Raw genomic sequence first — 23261 nt, forward strand, 5'->3', positions numbered from 1 at the left:
TGGAATCCTGAGAGGATTCTCGACAGAATCCTGAGAGGATTCTTGACAGAATCCTGAGAGGATTCTTGACAGAATCCTGAGAGGATTCTTGACAGAATCCTGAGAGGAGTCTTGACAGAATCCTGAGAGGATTCTTGACAGAATCCTGAGAGGATTCTTGACAGAATCCTGAGAGGATTCTTGACAGAATCCTGAGAGGATTCTTGACAGAATCCTGAGAGGATTCTTGACAGAATCCTGAGAGGATTCTTGACAGAATCCTGAGAGGATTCTTGACAGAATCCTGAGAGGATTCTTGACAGAATCCTGAGAGGATTCTTGACAGAATCCTGAGAGGATTCTTGACAGAATCCTGAGAGGATTCTTGACAGAATCCTGAGAGGATTCTTGACAGAATCCTGAGAGGATTCTTGACAGAATCCTGAGAGGATTCTTGACAGAATCCTGAGAGGATTCTCGACAGAATCCTGAGAGGATTCTTGACAGAATCCTGAGAGGATTCTTGACCGAATCCTGAGAGGATTCTTGACCGAATCCTGAGAGGATTCTCGACAGAATCCTGAGAGGATTCTCGACAGAATCCTGAGAGAATTCTCGACAGAATCCTGAGAGGATTCTCGACAGAATCCTGAGAGGATTCTCGACAGAATCCTGAGAGGATTCTCGACAGAATCTTGAAAGGATTCTCGACAGAATCCTGAGAGGATTCTCGACAGAACCCTGAGAGGATTCTCGACAGAATCCTGAGAGGATTCTCGTCAGAATCCTGAGAGGATTCTCGTCAGAATCCTGAGAGGATTCTCGTCAGAATCCTGAGAGGATTCTCGTCAGAATCCTGAGAGGATTCTCGTCAGAATCCTGAGAGGATTCTCGTCAGAATCCTGAGAGGATTCTCGTCAGAATCCTGAGAGGATTCTCGTCAGAATCCTGAGAGGATTCTCGTCAGAATCCTGAGAGGATTCTCGTCAGAATCCTGAGAGGATTCTCGTCAGAATCCTGAGAGGATTCTCGTCAGAATCCTGAGAGGATTCTCGTCAGAATCCTGAGAGGATTCTCGTCAGAATCCTGTGAGGATTCTCGTCAGAGTCCTGAGAAGGTTCTCGTCAGAATCCTGAGAGGGTTCTCGTCAAAATCCTGAAATTCTCTCAAATTCTCCTTGGAATCCTGAGAGTATTCTCCTTGGAATCCTGAGAGGATTCTCCTTGGAATCCTGAGAGGATCCTCCTTGGAATCCTGAGAGGATTCTCCTTGGAATCCTGAGAGGATTCTCGACAGAATCCTGAGAGGATTCTCGACAGAATCCTGAGAGGATTCTCGAAAGAATCCTGAGAGGATTCTCGAAAGAATCCTGAGAGGATTCTCGACAGAATCCTGAGAGGATTCTCGACAGAATCCTGAGAGGATTCTCGACAGAATCCTGAGAGGATTCTCGACAGAATCCTGAGAGGATTCTCGACAGAATCCTGAGGGGATTCTCGACAGAATCCTGAGAAGATTCTCGTCAGAATCCTGAGAGGATTCTCGTCAGAGTCCTGAGAGGATTCTCCTTGGAATCCTGAGAGGATTCTCCTTGGAATCCTGAGAGGATTCTCCTTGGAATCCTGAGAGGATTCTCCTTGGAATCCTGAGAGGATTCTCGACAGAATCCTGAGAGGATTCTCGACAGAATCCTGAGAGGATTCTCGAAAGAATCCTGAGAGGATTCTCGACAGAATCCTGAGAGGATTCTCGACAGAATCCTGAGAGGATTCTCGACAGAATCCTGAGAGGATTCTCGACAGAATCCTGAGAGGATTCTCGACAGAATCCTGAGAGGATTCTCGACAGAATCCTGAGAGGATTCTCGACAGAATCCTGAGTAGATTCTCGTCAGAATCCTGAGAGGATTCTCGTCAGAGTCCTGAGAGGATTTTCGTCAGAATCTTGAGAGGATTCTCGTCAGAGTCCTGAGAGGATTCTCGTCAGAATCCTGAGAAGGTTCTCCTTAAGTAACACAACTTGTTATAATAATGTTTAAAATATATGTTTCATACAAACGCCCATGTTTTGTTTCTCGAGTGCGAAACTTAATTTCGTACACTTATATAACCGAAAAAGCGCAAAAAATGGCGGCTTATAAAACATCTTCGATGTTGCTAAAGATGTTTTTCAATACATTATTATAACATAAGAATATGTATTGATAATGTTCTCAAAAACATTCCAAATACTAATTTATTGCTAGCAGGAAAAAAGTAATTTGAAAAACGCAAACCGTGCAAATTGATGTGACAGCTATTATGTGGTATATGGTAATGGCTCAAAATAATTTTCGATCCATACATTCTATTTATTATTTACCATCTCAGTGTTTGGTAACCATGACATAATTTCATGTGCCATTAAAAATTTATGGTGAAATCAACGCATTCACTCTTCATTAATTTATTGGCTATCCATCCGATTGAAAATAAGAAAGGAAGTGTTTTCATCTCTCGGGCTTGTGTGAGATTTTCGTTCAATTTTTCAGACATGCAATATGGGGGCTTCATGACACAGTACGGTCAGGAAGTTTTAGAATACTGTTTGTAATAATGATCTGCTTTTAGATCGTAGAATTTACGTTCGTTACAAATAAAGAAAATATATTATTTTAATAAATGTTTAAAACGTCATAAGAAAAAATAATAGAAAACCTTTGCAGATGGATAAACGGTTTTACATTAAATAATTGGTATGAAACATTTGAGCAGGCACTTTAATTTTTCTGGACTGATAGGAAAGAATTCAAAACATTAGAAGTACGTTTAAATTACATCGCTAGCACTTCTCAATAACATGTTTGCCGAAAACTACTTCAATTGGTTGAAATACATTAAAAAAACGTTATAGCAACGAATTTGAAACATCCGTTTCCAACGATATGATTTTTGTTTTTGGATACCTGTTTTGAACTAAAGTATAACAATAACAAAGTTTGAGCGAAGTTCTTCCTGGAACAAAAACAATTCTAATATTTCCAGTGATTAAAGATTAAACTGTGCTTCGAAGTGAGATGTAGTCGACACGTAAGTACCTTAAGTGAACATTTGCTGCTAATGACCTGACATTTAAGTGCGAAGAATATTCTCCATGCAGTTGAAACCCGGAATTTTCGACTAGCGAAGTTGGATTTTTCTCCAAATCCGTGCGTCGGAGTTAACTTCGGAAGTGGTGCGCTGTATAGCTGGCCAGGTTCACTATACAGCGTACCACTTCCGAAGTTAGGTCCGACGCACGGATTTGGAGAAAACCCCAACTTCGCTAGTCGAAAACTCCGATTTTCAACTAAATTGAGAATATCATAATTAAATTGGCTCGTATTTTTAAGTGCAAAACATGTTTCATGAAGAATATCTTAGTGAGTGAGAAGAGAATACGAACTTCCAAACTGGTATATTAACGTATTTAAAACATAAAAATAACGTTATCGTAACATGTTTGTGCCCAAAGGATATAAATATGTGCTGCTGAGGTTTCACATATATTCTTTAATAGAAGGAAGGCGATGAGACAAAAAACTTGTGTTATCAACATTAAATAAACGTTATTATAACTTATTCTGAGATTGACAATATCTTTAAAAACTTGTTTTTGCTGAACATAGTTAAAACTTGATTTCAACACAAGATGTTTGCTGTTTCACTTATAAAACTGTACTGCAACATCTTTTTTAAAATACATTTTAGAAGATGTTTTCTGTGTTACTTGGGTCGTCAGAATCCTGAGAGGGTTCTCGTCAAAATCCTGAGAGGATTCTCGTCAGAATCCTGAGAGGATTCTCCTTGGAATCCTGAGAGGATCCTCCTTGGAATCCTGAGAGGATTCTCCTTGGAATCCTGAGAGGATTCTCGACAGAATCTTGAGAGGATTCTCGACAGAATCCTGAGAGGATTCTCCTTGGAATCCTGAGAGGATTCTCGACAGAATCCTGAGAGGATTCTCGACAGAATCCTGAGAGGATTCTCGACAGAATCCTGAGAGGATTCTCGACAGAATCCTGAGAGGATTCTCGACAGAATCCTGAGAAGATTCTCGACAGAATCCTGAGAGGATTCTCGACAGAATCCTGAGAGGATTCTCGACAGAATCCTGAGAGGATTCTCGACAGAATCCTGAGAGGATTCTCGACAGAATCCTGAGAGGATTCTCGACAGAATCCTGAGAGGATTCTCGACAGAATCCTGAGAGGATTCTCGACAGAATCCTGAGAGGATTCTCGACAGAATCCTGAGAGGATTCTCGACAGAATCCTGAGAGGGTTCTCGACAGAATCCTGAGAGGATTCTCGACAGAATCCTGAGAGGATTCTCGACAGAATCCTGAGAGGATTCTCGACAGAATCCTGAGAGGATTCTCGACAGAATCCTGAGAGGATTCTCGACAGAATCCTGAAAGGATTCTCGACAGAATCCTGAGAGGATTCTCGACAGAATCCTGAGAAGATTCTCGACAGAACCCTGAGAGGATTCTCGACAGAATCCTTATAGGATTCTCGACAGAATCCTGAGAGGATTCTCGACAGAGTCCTGAGAGGATTCTCGACAGAGTCCTGAGAGGATTCTCGACAGAATCCTGAGAGGATTCTCGACAGAATCCTGAGAGGATTCTCGACAGAATCCTGAGAGAATTCTCGACAGAATCCTGAGAGGATTCTTGACAGAATCCTGAGAGGATTCTCGACAGAATCCTGAGAGGATTCTCGACAGAATCCTGAGAGGATTCTCGACAGAATCCTGAGAGGATTCTCGACAGAATCCTGAGAGGATTCTCGACAGAATCCTGAGAGGATTCTCGACAGAGTCCTGAGAGGATTCTCGACAGAATCCTGAGAGGATTCTCGACAGAATCCTGAGAGGATTCTCGACAGAATCCTGAGAGGATTCTCGACAGAATCCTGAGAGGATTCTCGACAGAATCCTGAGAGGATTCTCGACAGAATCCTGAGAGGATTCTCGACAGAATCCTGAGAGGATTCTTGACAGAATCCTGAGAGGATTCTCGACAGAATCCTGAGAGGATTCTCGACAGAATCCTGAGAGGATTCTCGACAGAATCCTGAGAGGATTCTCGACAGAATCCTGAGAGGATTCTCGACAGAATCCTGAGAGGATTCTCGACAGAATCCTGAGAGGATTCTCGACAGAATCCTGAGAGGATTCTCGACAGAATCCTGAGAGGATTCTCGACAGAATCCTGAGAGCATTCTCGACAGAATCCTGAGAGGATTCTCGACAGAATCCTGAGAGGATTCTCGACAGAATCCTGAGAGGATTCTCGACAGAATCCTGAGAGGATTCTCGACAGAATCCTGAGAGGATTCTCGACAGAATCCTGAGAGGATTCTCGACAGAATCCTGAGAGGATTCTCGACAGAATCCTGAGAGGATTCTCGACAGAATCCTGAGAGGATTCTCGACAGAATCCTGAGAGGATTCTCGACAGAATCCTGAGAGGATTCTCGACAGAATCCTGAGAGGATTCTCGACAGAATCCTGAGAGGATTCTCGACAGAATCCTGAGAGGATTCTCGACAGAATCTTGAGAGGATTCTCGACAGAATCTTGACAGGATTCTCGACAGAATCCTGAGAGGATTCTCGACAGAATCCTGAGAGGATTCTCGACAGAATCCTGAGAGGATTCTTGACAGAATCCTGAGAGGATTCTCGACAGAATCCTGAGAGGATTCTCGACAGAATCCTGAGAGGATTCTCGACAGAATCCTGAGAGGATTCTCGACAGAATCCTGAGAGGATTCTCGACAGAATCCCGAGAGGATTCTCGACAGAATTCTGAGAGGATTCTCGACAGAATCCTGAGGGGATTCTCATCAGAATCCTGAGAGGATTCTCCTCTCTGATCATATTACTGGTAACCCTATGAAATGAACTCACCTTTCACAAAGCTAGTTCATTCAGCCCAGGAACAGCAAGCAGCAATGTTGTAACTCCTCATGCCACACTGTTGGACCAACTTCAATCAGCTATGCACGCGTATTCTTGTGGCCATCGCCGCCCAACCCTAGGGGAAACCCTTCAGCAACGTGGAAGGACGTGAGCCATGGCCCCACCGGTGGTGATCGATGGTTGTTTGATTACTTTCCATTTCTAGGCAAGATTCTTACTCCCAACTCGGCGTTCGTTGGCCGTCGGAAAGGTATCCACCTTCCATGCTCTGATGAGAAGCCAAATATCAATTACTTGCCCACCCCCACTTCCCATCTCCGAGCTACTTTTGCTAGAATTGACTGCACTCCGTGGCACCTTTCTTTTGCGCTCCCCGAAAGCCAGTTTGATTAATATTCAAACAGGAAATAGCGATTTCATTCCGCTGCAAGGTAGGTACATGCTGCTTGCTTGCTGCTACATCAGGTTCCTATTCAGAACGACGACGACGAAGACGATTGCAGATGCAGTCAGCTGTAACCTCTGGCATCGCAGCTCAATTAGATTCCAATCGAAGCGGAGCTTCTTCTCTCAACGGTTTCGAAGATCAGATGAGAGCACCATCCAAACCAATAAGGATGCTGGCTGACAGGTTCGGATTTCGCGAAGTAATGCACAAATGGAGAATAACTCTATCCCACATTCCTAGGGGAGCATCTTTTTACACGCCGAACGAATAATGTCGGCGACACGATTTATGCCATCGGCTACAATCAGCTAGGATCAGATGAGCGCGATAGAGCTGATGGGGGCTTGCGTCAAAAAAAGAAATGAGAAATGACACGAACCGTGACATTTTGTGTCAGGATTTGGGATTTGCAGCCGATTGACAGGAGTATTTCAGCTGTTTTAACGAGATTTTTAGTCTTAGGTTAATTCTTCTTGGAACTCATCCAACTCACACGCTGAGGGAACTGTAACATTCACCTGCTCAAAACTAACAAAGCAACTAGTAAGGATGCTGAACTTATTAAGATGGGCCCAGAGAAGTTGGTCATCCGCCCGTACCGGTTGAATGTCAGGATTTAGATAACTGAACAGCTACCGGAGGAGCTACGGAAGGAGTAACCTGCCTCATTCACAAGATAGGCGACCATTTGGAATTTGAGAACTTCAAAGCTATGACAATTTCGAATGTCGCCTACAAAGTGCTATCCCAGATCATCTTCCGCCGTCTGTCACCTAAAACGAATGAGTTCGTGGGAAATTATCAAGCCGGCTTCATCGACGGCCGGTCGACAACGGACCAGATCTTCACCGTACGGCAAATCCTCCAGAAATGCCGTGAATACCATGTCCCAACGCATCATCTGTTCATCGTCTTCAAAGCGGCTGATTCCTATGCCTACCCTTCAACATCGCTCTGGAAGGGATAATGCGACGAGCAAGGCTCAACAGCCACGGTAGGATTTTCATGAAATCCAGTAAATTTGTCTGCTTTGTGGATGACATGGACATTTGGAACGGTGGCAGAGCTGTACACTCGCCTGGAACGCGAAGAAGCAATAATGGGCATTCCGATGATGAATGCGTCAAAACCAAAGTATACATGCTGGTAGGTGGACCGGAAACGTTAATGTCGCCTTTCAATAGAACCGGAAGAAATCAAAACCAAAACCAGTTCGAAAAGCATCGTTTAAGAAAAAAAATCTATTTCAAATTCATTTGGGTTCACCACGTTCTTTCTGCAGCAGTTGCTGGGTGAGTGCACCATAATGGCTTAGACTGCCCGAAAAAAAAACTCTAACCCACACACGACGGATGATGCCATCCCTTGAACGAGCCGGCAGCCGGTCGACCATTGAAGAAAAAAAATCCTCCCCGAACGATCCGGTTCCGGTCATCAGAGACAGATGTATGGAGGCGCGAATTGTACACGTTGAATCGGTCAGCGGTTGTAAAAGAAATAACGAAACAACTCTACAAACCAGAAACGATGAAAAAATCTACACCCAACAAACCAGTAGGCACCGTAAAGTTACATCCGATGCGATGGTAGAGGCCCATCGACGTCCGAGCAGCAGCAGCGTGAATTCGATTTTATTTTTGCCGGTTTTTCGGTGGTCATCATTCAGGAGAAGAGCTCATAGTGGGAAAGTTGTCTCGTTAGTTGAGTGCGAAAATACTTGCGGAATTCTCGATGAAGTCCTTCCCGAAATCTTGGAAAATTTCTTTCGGAATTTTTGGAGAATTTCTTCCAGAATTCTTGGATATATTCCTCCGGAATATTTGGAGAATTCCTTCCGGAACTCGGGATTCTTGGAGCATTCCTGTCGGAGTTCTTAGGAAAAACCTTTCGAAATTCTTGGACAATTCCTTTCTGAATTCTTGGGGAATTCCTTTCGGAATTGTTGGAGAATTCCTTTCGGAATTGTTGGAGAATTCCTTCCGGAATTATTGGAGAATTCTTTTCGTAAATATTGAAGAATTCCTCTCGGAATTCTTGAAGAGAATTTCTCCAAGAGTTCTTGGAAAATTCCTCCTGGAATTCTTGGAGAATTTCTCCTGGAATTCTTGAAGAATTCCTCTCGGAATTCTTGGATAATTCCTTAAAAAATTTCTGAAGAATTCCTCTCGGACTTCTTGGAAATCTAAGAGAATTCCTTTCGGAATTCTTGAATAATTCCTTTCGGAATTCTTGAATAATTCTTTTCGGAATTCTTGGATAATTCCTTTCGGAATTCTTGAATAATTCCTTTCGGAATTCTTGGAGAATTCCTCTCGGAATTCTTGGAGAACTCCTCACGGAATTCTTGGAGAACTCCTCACGGAATTCTTGGAGAATTCCTCTCGGAATTCTAGGAGAATTCCTCTCGGAATTCTTGGAGAATTCCTCTCGGAATTCTTGGGGGATTCCTCTCGGAATTCTTGGGGAATTCCTCTCGGAATTCTTGGAGAATTCCTCTCGGAATTCTTGGAGAATTCCTCTCGGAATTCTTGAAAAACTCCTCTCGGAATTCTTGGAGAATTCCTCTCGGAATTCTTGGAGAATTCCTCTCGGAATTCTTGGAGAATTCCTCTCGGAATTCTTGGAGAATTCCTCTCGGAATTCTTGGAGAATTCCTCTCGGAATTCTTGGAGAATTCCTTTCGGAATTCTTGGAGAATTCCTCTGGGAATTCTTGGAGAATTACTCTCGGAATTCTTGGAGAAATACTCTCGGAATTCTTGGAGAATTCCTCTCGGAATTCTTGGAGAATTCCTCTCGGAATTCTTGGAGAATTCCTCTCGGAATTCTTGGAGAATTCCTCTCGGAATTCTTGGAGAATTCCTCTCGGAATTCTTGGAGAATTCCTCTCGGAATTCTTGGAGAATTCCTCTCGGAATTCTTAGAGAATTTCTCTCGGAATTCTTGGAGAATTCCTCTCGGAATTCTTGGAGAATTCCTCTCGGAATTCTTGGAGAATTCCTCTCGGAATTCTTGAAGAATTCCTCTCGGAATTCGTGGAGAATTCCTCTCGGAATTCTTGGAGAACTCCTCTCGGAATTCTTGGAGAATTCCTCTCGGAATTCTTGGAGAATTCCTCTCGGAATTCTTGGAGAATTCCTCTCGGAATTCTTGGAGAATTCCTCTCGGAATTCTTGGAGAATTCCTCTCGGAATTCTTGGAGAATTCCTCTCGGAATTCTTGGAGAATTCCTCTCGGAATTCTTGGAGAATTCCTCTCGGAATTCTTGGAGAATTCCTCTCGGAATTCTTGGAGAATTCCTCTCGGAATTCTTGGAGAATTCCTCTCGGAATTCTTGGAGAATTCCTCTCGGAATTCTTGGAGAATTCCTCTCGGAATTCTTGGAGAATTCCTCTCGGAATTCTTGGAGAATTCCTCTCGGAATTCTTGGAGAATTCCTCTCGGAATTCTTGGAGAATTCCTCTCGGAATTCTTGGAGAATTCCTCTCGGAATTCTTGGAGAATTCCTCTCGGAATTCTTGGAGAATTCCTCTCGGAATTCTTGGAGAATTCCTCTCGGAATTCTTGGAGAATTCCTCTCGGAATTCTTGGAGAATTCCTTTCGGAATTCTTGGAGAATTCCTTTCGGAATTCTTGGAGAATTCCTTTTGGAATTCTTGAAGAATTCCTTTCGGAATTCTTGGAGAATTCCTTTCGAAATTCTTGCAGAATTGTTTTCGGAATTCTTGGAGAATTCCTTTCGGAATTCTTGGAGAATTCCTTTCGGAATTCTTGGAGAATTGTTTTCGGAATTCTTGGCGAATTCCTTTCGGAATTCTTGGAGAATTGTTTTCGGAATTCTTGGAGAATTCCTTTCGGAATTCTTGGAGAATTCCTTTCGGAATTCTTGGTGAATTCCTTTCGGAATTCTTGGAGAATTCCTTTCGGAATTCTTGGAGAATTCCTTTCGGAATTCTTGGAGAATTCCTTTCGGAATTCTTGGAGAATTCCTTTCGGAATTCTTGGAGAATTCCTTTCGGAATTCTTGGAGAATTCCTTTCGGAATTCTTGGTGAATTCCTTTCGGAATTCTTGGAGAATTCCTTTCGGAATTCTTGGAGAATTCCTTTCGGAATTCTAGGAGAATTCCTTTCGGAATTCTTGGAGAATTCCTTTCGGAATTCTTTTAGAATTCCTTTAAGAATTCTTGGAGAATTCCTTTCGGAATTCTTGGAGAATTCCTTTCGGAATTCTTGGAGAATTCCTTTCGGAATTCTTGGAGAATTCCTTTCGGAATTCTTGGAGAATTCCTTTCGGAATTCTTGGAGAATTCCTTTCGTAATTCTTGGAGAATTCCTTTCGGAATTCTTGGAGAATTCCTTTCGGAATTCTTGGAGAATTCCTTTCGGAATTCTTGGAGAATTCCTTTCGGAATTCTTGGAGAATTCCTTTCGGAATTCTTGGAGAATTCCTTTCGGAATTCTTGGAGAATTCCTTTCGGAATTCTTGGAGAATTCCTTTCGGAATTCTTGGAGAATTCCTTTCGGAATTCTTGGAGAATTCCTTTCGGAATTCTTGGAGAATTCCTTTCGGAATTCTTGGAGAATTCCTTTCGGAATTCTTGGAGAATTCCTTTCGGAATTCTTGGAGAATTCCTTTCGGAATTCTTGGAGAATTCCTTTCGGAATTCTTGGAGAATTCCTTTCGGAATTCTTGGAGAATTCCTTTCGGAATTCTTGGAGAATTCCTTTCGGAATTCTTGGAGAATTCCTTTCGGAATTCTTGGAGAATTCCTTTCGGAATTCTTGGAGAATTCCTTTCGGAATTCTTGGAGAATTCCTTTCGGAATTCTTGGAGAATTCCTTTCGGAATTCTTGGAGAATTCCTTTCGGAATTCTTGGAGAATTCCTTTCGGAATTCTTGGAGAATTCCTTTCGGAATTCTTGGAGAATTCCTTTCGGAATTCTTGGAGAATTCCTTTCGGAATTCTTGGAGAATTCCTTCCGGAATTCTTGGAGAATTTCTTTCGGAATTCTTGGAGAATTCCTCTCGGAATTCGTGGAGAATTCCTTTTGGAATTCTTGGAGAATTCCTCTCGGAATTTTTGGAGAATTCTTTTCGGAATTCTTGGAGAATTCCTATCGGAATTCTTGAAGAATTCCTTTCGGAATTCTTGAAGAATTCCTTTCGGAATTCTTGGAGAATTCCTTTCGGAATTCTTGGAGAATTCCTTTCGGAATTCTTGGAGAATTCCTTTCGGAATTCTTGGAGAATTCCTTTCGGAATTCTTGGAGAATTCCTTTCGGAATTCTTGGAGAATTCCTTTCGGAATTCTTGGAGAATTCCTTTCGGAATTCTTGGAGAATTCCTTTCGGAATTCTTGGAGAATTCCTTTCGGAATTCTTGGAGAATTCCTTTCGGAATTCTTGGAGAATTCCTTTCGGAATTCTTGGAGAATTCTTTTCGGAATTCTTGGAGAATTCCTTTCGGAATTCTTGGAGAATTCCTTTCGGAATTCTTGGAGAATTCCTTTCGGAATTCTTGGAGAATGCCTTTCGGAAATCTTGGAGAATTCCTCTCGGAATTCTTAGAGAATTCCTTTCGAAATTCTTGGAGAATTCCTTTCGGAATTCTTGGAGAACTCCTTCGGAATTCTTGGAGAATTCCATCGGGTATTCTTGAAGAATTCCTCCCGTAGTTCTTGAAGAATTCCTCCCGGAGTTCTTGAAGATTTCCTCCCGGAATTCTTGAAGAATTCCTCCCGGAGTTCTTGAAGAATTCCTCCCGGAGTTCTTGATGAATTCCTCCCGGAGTTCTTGAAGAATTCCTCCCGGAGTTTTTGAAGAATTCCTCCCGGAGTTCTTGAAGAATTCCACTCGGAATTCTTGGAGAATTCCTTTTGGAATTCTTGGAGAATTCCTTTCGGAATTCTTGGAGAATTGCATCGGGCATTCTTGAAGAATTCCTCCCGGAGTTCTTGAAGAATTCCTCCCGGAGTTTTTGAAGCATTCCTCCCGGAGTTCTTGAAGAATTCCTCTCGGAATTCTTGGAGAATTCCTTTCGGAATTTCTGGAGAATTCCTTTCGGAATTCTTGGAGAATTCCTTTCGGAATTCTTGGAGAATTTCTTTCGGAATTCTGTGAGAATTCCTTTCGGAATTCTTGGAGAATTCCTTTCGGAATTCTTGGAGAATTCCTTTCGGAATTCTTGGAGAATTCCTTTCGGAATTCTTGGAGAATTCCTTTCGGAATTCTTGGAGAATTCCTTTCGGAATTCTTGGAGAATTCCTTTCGGAATTCTTGGAGAATTCCTTTCGGAATTCTTGGAGAATTCCTTTCGGAATTCTTGGAGAATTCCTTTCGGAATTCTTGGAGAATTCCTTTCGGAATTCTTGGAGAATTCCTTTCGGAATTCTTGGAGAATTCCTTTCGGAATTCTTGGAGAATTCCTTTCGGAATTCTTAGAGAATTCCTTTCGGAATTCTTGGAGAATTCCTTTCGGAATTCTTGGAGAATTCCTTTCGGAATTCTTGGAGAATTCCTTTCGGAATTCTTGGAGAATTCCTTTCGGAATTCTTGGAGAATTCCTTTCGGAATTCTTGGAGAATTCCTTTCGGAATTCTTGGAGAATTCCTTTCGGAATTCTTGGAGAATTCCTTTCGGAATTCTTGGAGAATTCCTTTCGGAATTCTTGGAGAATTCCTTTCGGAATTCTTGGAGAATTCCTTTCGGAATTCTTGAAGAATTCCTCTCGGAATTCTTGAAGAATTCCTTTCGGAATTCTTGGAGAATTCCTTTCGGAATTCTTGGAGAATTCCTTTCGGAATTCTTGGAGAATTCCTCTCGGAATTCTTGGAGAATTCCTCTCGGAATTCTTGGAGAATTCCTCTCGGAATTCTTGGAGAATTCCTCTCGGAATTCTTGGAGAATTCCTCTCGGAATTCTTGGAGAATTCCTCTCGGAATTCTTGGAGAATTCCTCTCGGAATTCTTGGAGAATTCCTCTCGGAATTCTTGGAGAATTCCTCTCGGAATTCTTGGAGAATTCCTCTCGGAATTCTTGGAGAATTCCTCTCGGAATTCTTGGAGAATTCCTCTCGGAATTCTTGGAGAATTCCTCTCGGAATTCTTGGAGAATTCCTCTCGGAATTCTTGGAGAATTCCTTTTGGAATTCTTGGAGAATTCCTTTCGGAATTCTTGGAGAATTCCTTTTGGAATTCTTGAAGAATTCCTTTCGGAATTCTTGGAGAATTCCTTTCGAAATTCTTGCAGAATTGTTTTCGGAATTCTTGGAGAATTCCTTTCGGAATTCTTGGAGAATTCCTTTCGGAATTCTTGGAGAATTGTTTTCGGAATTCTTGGCGAATTCCTTTCGGAATTCTTGGAGAATTGTTTTCGGAATTCTTGGAGAATTCCTTTCGGAATTCTTGGAGAATTCCTTTCGGAATTCTTGGTGAATTCCTTTCGGAATTCTTGGAGAATTCCTTTCGGAATTCTTGGAGAATTCCTTTCGGAATTCTTGGAGAATTCCTTTCGGAATTCTTGGAGAATTCCTTTCGGAATTCTTGGAGAATTCCTTTCGGAATTCTAGGAGAATTCCTTTCGAAATTCTTGGAGAATTCCTTTCGGAATTCTTTTAGAATTCCTTTAAGAATTCTTGGAGAATTCCTTTCGGAATTCTTGGAGAATTCCTTTCGGAATTCTTGGAGAATTCCTTTCGGAATTCTTGGAGAATTCCTTTCGGAATTCTTGGAGAATTCCTTTCGGAATTCTTGGAGAATTCCTTTCGGAATTCTTGGAGAATTCCTTTCGGAATTCTTGGAGAATTCCTTTCGGAATTCTTGGAGAATTCCTTTCGGAATTCTTGGAGAATTCCTTTCGGAATTCTTGGAGAATTCCTTTCGGAATTCTTGGAGAATTCCTTTCGGAATTCTTGGAGAATTCCTTTCGGAATTCTTGGAGAATTCCTTTCGGAATTCTTGGAGAATTCCTTTCGGAATTCTTGGAGAATTCCTTTCGGAATTCTTGGAGAATTCCTTTCGGAATTCTTGGAGAATTCCTTTCGGAATTCTTGGAGAATTCCTTTCGGAATTCTTGGAGAATTCCTTTCGGAATTCTTGGAGAATTCCTTTCGGAATTCTTGGAGAATTCCTTTCGGAATTCTTGGAGAATTCCTTTCGGAATTCTTGGAGAATTCCTTTCGGAATTCTTGGAGAATTCCTTTCGGAATTCTTGGAGAATTCCTTTCGGAATTCTTGGAGAATTCCTTTCGGAATTCTTGGAGAATTCCTTTCGGAATTCTTGGAGAATTCCTTTCGGAATTCTTGGAGAATTCCTTTCGGAATTCTTGGAGAATTCCTTTCGGAATTCTTGGAGAATTCCTTTCGGAATTCTTGGAGAATTCCTTTCGGAATTCTTGGAGAATTCCTTTCGGAATTCTTGGAGAATTCCTTTCGGAATTCTTGGAGAATTCCTTTCGGAATTCTTGGAGAATTCCTTTCGGAATTCTTGGAGAATTCCTTCCGGAATTCTTAGAGAATTTCTTTCGGAATTCTTGGAGAATTCCTCTCGGAATTCGTGGAGAATTCCTTTTGGAATTCTTGGAGAATTCCTTTCGGAATTCTTGGAGAATTCCTTTCGGAATTCTTGAAGAATTCCTTTCGGAATTCTTGGAGAATTCCTTTCGGAATTCTTGGAGAATTCTTTTCGGAATTCTTGGAGAATTCCTTTCGGAATTCTTGGAGAATTCCTTTCGGAATTCTTGGAGAATTCCTTTCGGAATTCTTGGAGAATGCCTTTCGGAAATCTTGGAGAATTCCTCTCGGAATTCTTAGAGAATTCCTTTCGAAATTCTTGGAGAATTCCTTTCGGAATTCTTGGAGAACTCCTTCGGAATTCTTGGAGAATTCCATCGGGTATTCTTGAAGAATTCCTCCCGGAGTTCTTGAAGAATTCCTCCCGGAGTTCTTGAAGATTTCCTCCCGGAATTCTTGAAGAATTCCTCCCGGAGTTCTTGAAGAATTCCTCCCGGAGTTCTTGATGAATTCCTCCCGGAGTTCTTGAAGAATTCCTCCCGGAGTTTTTGAAGAATTCCTCCCGGAGTTCTTGAAGAATTCCACTCGGAATTCTTGGAGAATTCCTTTTGGAATTCTTGGAGAATTCCTTTCGGAATTCTTGGAGAATTGCATCGGGCATTCTTGAAGAATTCCTCCCGGAGTTCTTGAAGAATTCCTCCCGGAGTTTTTGAAGCATTCCTCCCGGAGTTCTTGAAGAATTCCTCTCGGAATTCTTGGAGAATTCCTTTCGGAATTTCTGGAGAATTCCTTTCGGAATTCTTGGAGAATTCCTTTCGGAATTCTTGGAGAATTTCTTTCGGAATTCTTGGAGAATTCCTTTCGGAATTCTTGGAGAATTCCTTTCGGAATTCTTGGAGAATTCCTTTCGGAATTCTTGGAGAATTCCTTTCGGAATTCTTGGAGAATTCCTTTCGGAATTCTTGGAGAATTCCTTTCGGAATTCTTGGAGAATTCCTTTCGGAATTCGTGGAGAATTCCTTTCGGAATTCTTGGAGAATTCCTTCCGGAATTATTGGAGAATTCCTTTCGGAATTCTTGGAGAATTCCTTTCGGAATTCTTGGAGAATTCCTTTCGGAATTCTTGGAGAATTCCTTTCGGAATTCTTGGAGAATTCCTTTCGGAATTCTTGGAGAATTCCTTTCGGAATTCTTGGAGAATTCCTTTCGGAATTCTTGGAGAATTCCTTTCGGAATTCTTGGAGAATTCCTTTCGGAATTCTTGGAGAATTCCTTTCGGAATTCTTTGAGAATTCCTTTCGGAATTCTTTGAGAATTCCTTTCGGAATTCTTAAAGAATTATTTTCGGAATTCTTGAAGAATTCCTCTCGGAATTCTTGAAGAATCCCTCTCGGAATTCTTGAAGAATTCCTCTCGGAATTCTTGAAGAATTCCTCTCGGAATTCTTGAAGAATTCCTCTCGGAATTCTTGGAGAATTCCTCTCGGAATTCATGGAGAATTCCTCTCGGGATTCTTGGAGAATTCCTCTCGGAATTCTTGGAGAATTCCTCTCGGAATTCTTGAAGAATTCCCCTCGGAGTTCTTGAAGATTTCCCCTCGGAGTTCTTGAAGAATTCCCCTCGGAATTCTTGAAGAATTCCCCTCGGAATTCTTGAAGAATTCCCCTCGGAATTCTTGAAGAATTTCTTTTGGAATTCTTGGAGAATTCCTCTCGGAATTCTTGGAGAGTTCCTCTCGGAATTCTTGGAGAGTTCCTCTCGGAATTCTTGGAGAATTCCTTTCGGAATTTCTGTAGAACTCGTAATAGAATTTTCTCACAATTTTTCCCACTGTGAAAACCTTTTGAAAGCTCTCGGAATTCTTGAAGAATTCCCCTCGGAATTCTTGAAGAATTCCTCTCGGAATTCTTGAAGAATTCCTCTCGGAATTCTTGAAGAATTCCTCTCGGAATTCTTGAAGAATTCCTCTCGGAATTCTTGAAGAATTCCTCTCGGAATTCTTGAAGAATTCCTCTCGGAATTCTTGATGAATTCCTCTCGGAATTCTTGAAGAAATCCCCTCGGAATTCTTGAAGAATTTCCCTCGGAATTCTTGAAGAATTCCCCTCTGAATTCTTGAAGAATTCCCCTCGGAATACTTGAAGAATTCCCCTCGGAATTCTTGAAGAATTTCTCTTGGAATTCTTGAAGAATTCCCCTCTGAATTCTTGAAGAATTCCCCTCGGAATTCTTGAAGAATTCCCCTCGGAATTCTTGAAGAATTTCTCTTGGAATTCTTGAAGAATTCCCCTCTGAATTCTTGAAGAATTCCCCTTGGAATTCTTGAAGAATTCCCCTCGGAATTCTTGAAGAATTTCTCTTGGAATTCTTGGAGAATTCCTCTCGGAATTCTTGGAGAGTTCCTCTCGGAATTCTTGGAGAACTCCTCTCGGAATTTTTTGAGAATTCCTCTCGGAATTCTTTGAGAATATCTCCCGGAGTTCTCGGAGAATTCCTTCCGGAGTTTTTGGAGAATTTGCTTTCTGAATTCTTGGAGAGTTCCTTTCGGAATTCTTGTAGAACTCCTCTTGGAATTTTCTCACATTTTTTCCCACTGTGAAAACCTTTTGAAAGCTGGAAGCATCTGACGACCTACAGTAGGTACCGCTCTTTGGGGCACACCATACGGACGACGAATCGATATTGATCTAGCATTTTGTCCAACATTTGGGCGGGCGTTGATTCTGGTTGTGGTGGCTGACTTCCCCAGCTCTGGGCAGAAGCAAGGGAGTGCACTTTTTCGTTCCACCCCAGTCTCATGTTTCGTCCTTACGCAGACACTTGCACTGACTGGGTGCGCCAAAGGCAAATTTACGATGATAGAGAATCATAAAAAAGTAGCATCGAATGTGATTCTGTACGGGAGATAGTGGGCGAGCTACACGTTTTTGTCCAATTGCGACGGAAAAGGCGGGAATGATGCAAGAGCAAGACACACTTCGTGGATTGGGAGTTGAGGATGAGGGGGAGTGTTTATCAGTAATGGTCCAGACCGGAGAGCTTCGGAGACCGAGATTGATACAATCGGCAAATAAATCAAAACATTTTATGATTTTCCTCTCGTTTTGTTCCCGTTGCAAAAGGGAGTGACTTTTTGCAGCCAAGCTGTGTAAATGTAGGAGCTGCACTGATTGCCGACCGGCTTAGGATTGTCGATGCGGATTTTTTTCCACATCCGTTTTTTTTTTTCATAGCCAACACAGGCTGGTTGTGGGTGCAATGATAAAGCGATTAATCAAACCATGCGAGAATGTTTCATTGGGTGCAAACAATCATTTGAATACATCATGTGATTCCGTGGATGAGTTTGCAACAACGTTGCTCTGGATTACACGTTTGATCGCTGTGAGAAGCCATAATCTAAATCCTATCGTCGAACAACAAGACGCCGCCATTTCAGGCTTTCCATCAAAACTGAATCATAAAGCACGTCGTCAATAAAACTGATATTCCCCATTGAATTCGCATTTGGCCAACCGGGCGGGCCTCCAACCGAGCAAAAACAGAGTGTCCCGCAGTCAATGATGGATAAAACACCCGATAAGCATTCGATTTCGTCTTAGTGCCATTTCTTTTCCCCAGAAAATCACCCGATATGGCCCGGCCGGCAATAAAATCATCCTAAACGAATCTTCACAGCCAGCAACACCAACCGACCACCACCCGACGACGACGACGACGTTAGAGATGGCCTGGCAGGCAGTCAATGGTTCAACCGGGTTGACCAAGTCCAAAGATTTCACCCCACCCACACTACTGGAGGAGGGGAAGAAGCCCATTAGTCATAAAGACAATCACGTGTTCTTCCGCGAAAGCTTCTTCGTCGCGCAGTCAATATCCAATGTCGGTTGGAGCGGAGGCAGGCACTACCTACTGGACTCAGTCTGGATGCTCTCTATGAGTTCAGCTTTTTCTTTTGTTACCCGGGTGCCGGAGAAAGAAAAGGCTTTTCTTTCTTGGTTCGTAGCTGGCGATGCGATGTCGTCCTGGGGTTCTAATCAGAGTACGGCTCATTTATCTCGACCAGGCTTCTTCTGCGCCGGGCCTAACAAGGAAAACGTGCTGCAATATCGTTTAGATTTTTTTCGGGGACTTTATCCGTTACACCGGGAACAGTGACTCTCAATGGATTACCCGCAGGGAGTGCGTTCAATGTTAGTCAGCAGGAGTAAAATCATTTTACTCTGGAGAAACTTCTGAACAAATTCCTGGTTTAATTCCTGGAAGAATTCTTTGATGAGACCCAGCAGGAATTCCAGTAGAAATTTCATGGATAATTTTTTTCAGCAATCCCTGGAAAAATTTCTGAAGGAATTCCTGGAAAAATCTCTTGAGAAATTTTGGGAGAAACTTCTGAAAAAATCCCATATGAAATTCCAGGAGGATTTCCTGGACGAACCCTTGGAGGAATTTCTGGAAGATTCTCTGGAGGAATCTCTGGGAATATCCCTGGAGAAATTTGTAAAGAAAATCCTGGAAGAATAATTGAAGGAATTCCTGGTCAAATCTCTGGAGGAATCCCTGAAAAAATCCTGAAAGTGTTCCTGGAGAATTTCCTGGAAAATCTCGGCAGAAATCCCTAGAGGATTTCCTGAGAAAAATCGTGAAGAAATTGCTGACATAGTTTCTGGATGATGTCCAGCAACAATTCCTGGAGGAATTCCTGAAGAATTTCCTATTTCCTTTTTTAAACTTCTGAAGAAGTTGTTGGAGAAATTTCTGGATAAAATCCTGGAGGAGTGCCTGGAGGAATTCCTAGAGTTATTCCTGTGGGAATTGCTGGAGAAATCTCTAGAGGAATTATTGAAAGAATTACTGGATGAATTTCTAGAGGAATCTCCAGAGGAATTCTGAGAGATTTCTATTTCTATTTCTGTTATTTTCCTATTTCTGAAAAAATCCCTTGAGAAATACCTGGACTGCCGCAATTCTGCAAAGTGACGTAAGCGACATTGATAGTTTTGGCCCATTTTTTGGATATTATGCATAAAACTCTTGCTTATCCTCTAAGTTTTTTTTCCATAGATGATAGATTACGACTAGATCTTGCATTCTAATACAGCAGGAATACCACAGTGTTATTTTTACCCCAGATAGTATATATAATGTACCAAAAAATATCGAAATTTTGAAGGGCGCTTACATCACTTTGCAGAATTACGGTAGTGGAGGATTTGCTTGTGGAGTTTCTGGAGGAATTCCTGAAGGAATCTCTGGGGGAATCCTTGAAGAAATTTGTGAAGAAATCCCTGGAGGAATTTCAAGAGGACATCCTGGAGGAATCCCTGAAAAATTCGTGATAGTATTCGTGGAGAATTTCCTAGACGAATTTCTGAAGAAACCTCTAGAGGATTTGCTGGAAGAATCCTTAGAGGAACTTCTGGAGAATTCCGTGGAGGAATCTTCGAAGGATTTCCTGGAGGAATTTCCTGGAGAAATTCGAAGAGAAATCCCTGGAGTATTCCCTGAAGGAATTCATGAAGGAATCTCAGTTGAAACTACTGGAGAAATGCATGGAGGAATCCCAGAAAAATTCCTGAGGGTATTCCTGGAGAATTTCCTGGAAGAATTTCTGAAAAAATCCCCAGGAGATTTTCTGGAAAAAATCCTGGAGAAATTGCTGACATAATTTCTTAGGGATGTTCCTGGATAAATTCCTGGAGAATTTCCTGGAGGATTTCCTGGAGGATTTTTTTTAATTTCTTTTTTTGAGTATTTTAACTACTGCTAATTCTACACTATTTCCTGGAGGAGTTTCCGGAGAAATTCCTGGATAAAAGCCTGGAGGAATGCCTGGAGGAATTCCTGGAGGTTTTCCTTTGGGAATTGCTGGAGGAATCCTTGAAGGAATTCCTGGAGGAATTCTCGCAACAATTATTGGATAGATTTCTGGGGGAATCTCCAGAGGAATTCTGGAAGAAATTTCCGAAAAAATCCCCTGAAAAATTCCTGGAGGAACTTCTAGAGAAATTTCTGGATGAATTCCTGGAGAAATCCTCGAAAGAATTTCTGAAGGAATCTCTGGGGGAATCCTTGGAGAAATTCGCGAAGAAATCCCTGAAAAAATCTCTAAAGAAGTTCCTTGAGGAATCCCTGCAGGAATTCCTGGCGGCAAATCTGGAAGAATTCTTGGAGGAATTCCTAGAAAATCTAGAACGTACTCCTTGAGAAAATCCTTAGAAGAACTTTTAAAGGATTTTTTGGAGAAATTCCTGGATGATTTGCTGACATAATTTATGATGGAATTTCTTGATTAATTCCTGGTAAAATTGCTGGAGGAATTCCTCGAGGACACCCTGGAGAAATTCCTGAATGAAATTCTGGAGGAATGCCTGCATGAACTTCTGGAGGTATCCCAGGAAGAATTCCTGAAGCAATCCCAGGAGACACTCCTGGAGGAGTCCATGAAGCAATTCCTGCAGAAATGCCTGGTGGAATTCCTGGAAGAATCGCTGAAAAAAATCCTGGATAAATCTCTACAAGAATCCAAGGAGGAGGAATCCCTGGAAGACTGCCTGGAAAATTTCCTGGAAGAATGCCTGGGAGAATTCCACCTGGAATTCTTGGAGGATTCCCTGAAGTAATTCCTGGAGAAATTTTTGGAGGGATTCCTGTAGGAGTCTCTGGAAAAAAAAAATCCCTTGAAGATTTCCTGAATAAATTTATGTAGGAAGAATCCTGGAAGTAATTACTGGAGATATCTGTGGAAGAATACCTGGAGGAAGTCCTGAAGGAATGCATTGAGAAACCCTGGAGGATTTCTTGGACGAATCTCTGAAAAAGATCTTGTAGGCATTCCTCGAGTGATCCCTAAAAATATCCTAGAGGAATACCTGTAGGAATTCCTGAAGGAATCTCAAAACGAACTCCTGGGAAAATATCTAGATGAATTACTGGCGGAATTTCTGGATAAATCTCAAGATGAATTCCTGGAGGATTTTTTGGACAAAAACCCTGCAGGAATTCCCAGAGGAATCCCTGGAAAATATCCTAGATGAATTCCTGCAGAGATTCGTGGATGAATCTCTTAAGGAATTCGTAGAGGAATACTAGGAATCCCTTGAGAAATTCCTGGAAGAATCGCAGGAAGAATTCCTGAAGAAATTGCAGATGGATCGTCGGAGAAATCCTGAAGGAAATTTTAGAAGAGAACGTGAAGGAACTCCTTGAGATATCCCTGTAGAAGTTCCTGAAGAAATCCCTTCAGGAGTTCCTGGAGAAACCCCAGGAGGAATCCCAGAATGCCTAAACAGTTCCTGGGGGAGTACCGGATTACTTGCTGGAGGAGTTCCTGAAATAATCCATTCCCGGGTGAATCCCTGGAGAAATTCCTGAAGAAATCCCTTGAGGAATCTTAGAAGCCATCCCATGAGGAATTCCTTAGGAAATCCCAGGAAAGCTTACTTAACCCTCGAGCGGTCGCGCTGCTGTATTTTGTACAACACGTTGAAATAAAAAATATCGCTTTTTGTATTCAGCATTAGCGTGGTGCTGGCGGTGGTGGTCAACCGCGCGAGTTACGAATTTCGGTAGAAAAACAATTATGAAGGAATCCATCTCTGCAATAATTTTTGGGCGAATTATTGTTGGAATCTTTGGATGGACTCCCAAAAAATTGTTTTGTACAATGTTTAAGGAACACCTGGATTAATTTTTAGCTAATCTCTTGTAAAAGTTTCGGTAAGAGTTTGTGGAAGATATTCCTGTTGAAATACTTTGAATTATTGGAGCAATCTCTAGTGGAATTCTTGAAGAAATATGTGGAGTAGTCCCTGAAGAAATCTTTGAAGGAACACTTGCAGAAATATTTAAAAGAATTTCTGTTGTCATTCCTTTCAGAATCCATGGAGAAATTCTTGGAGGAATCCTCAAAAAAGCATTGGAACAATCACTGGAGGAACCTATTCCATAATGGAATCACTGCAGGAAAAAAAAACCAGGAAGAATTCGTCGATGCATCCTTGCAGAGGTATCTGTAAAAAATTCTGAAGCAATCGTGGGAGGAATTCTTGAAGCATTTCTTGGAACAAACCCTGAAACAATCACTATCGGTACCCTGCAAGATGCCCATGGAAGAATTCACGAAGGAGAAACTCCTGGAAAGTCCTTAATTTTCCCTACCGCATCCGGCATATCTGAAAAATGTATTCCATGAATAAACATCACAACATTTACCCATTCAGCCAAGCTTGTTATTTGGTAAAATTCTATGATAAGATTTAAGTGGTTCTCTTGGAGAAATACTTGGCAAAATTTCCTGTGGCTATCTAGTAAAAAAGGTTTGATGATTGTGAATAAAAACCTTAATTATTGAAATAATTTATTTTTTTGAGATATT

The 23261-nt window shown here is 41.7% G+C and overlaps 1 protein-coding gene across 1 annotated transcript in view; it reads left to right on the forward strand.

Annotated features, from left to right (window-relative positions):
- Positions 1-23261, forward strand: part of LOC115269642 (uncharacterized) — a gene marked incomplete at its 3' end in the record, with an annotated part of 69101 nt that overhangs the window by 10766 nt on the left and 35074 nt on the right. The window contains 1 exon segment of the mRNA XM_062843629.1: positions 18506-18766. Coding sequence (XP_062699613.1) covers positions 18506-18766 — 261 coding nt within the window.

Source organism: Aedes albopictus, unplaced genomic scaffold (assembly GCF_035046485.1).
Source record: "Aedes albopictus strain Foshan unplaced genomic scaffold, AalbF5 HiC_scaffold_38, whole genome shotgun sequence".
Taxonomy (NCBI): Eukaryota; Metazoa; Arthropoda; class Insecta; order Diptera; family Culicidae; genus Aedes; species Aedes albopictus.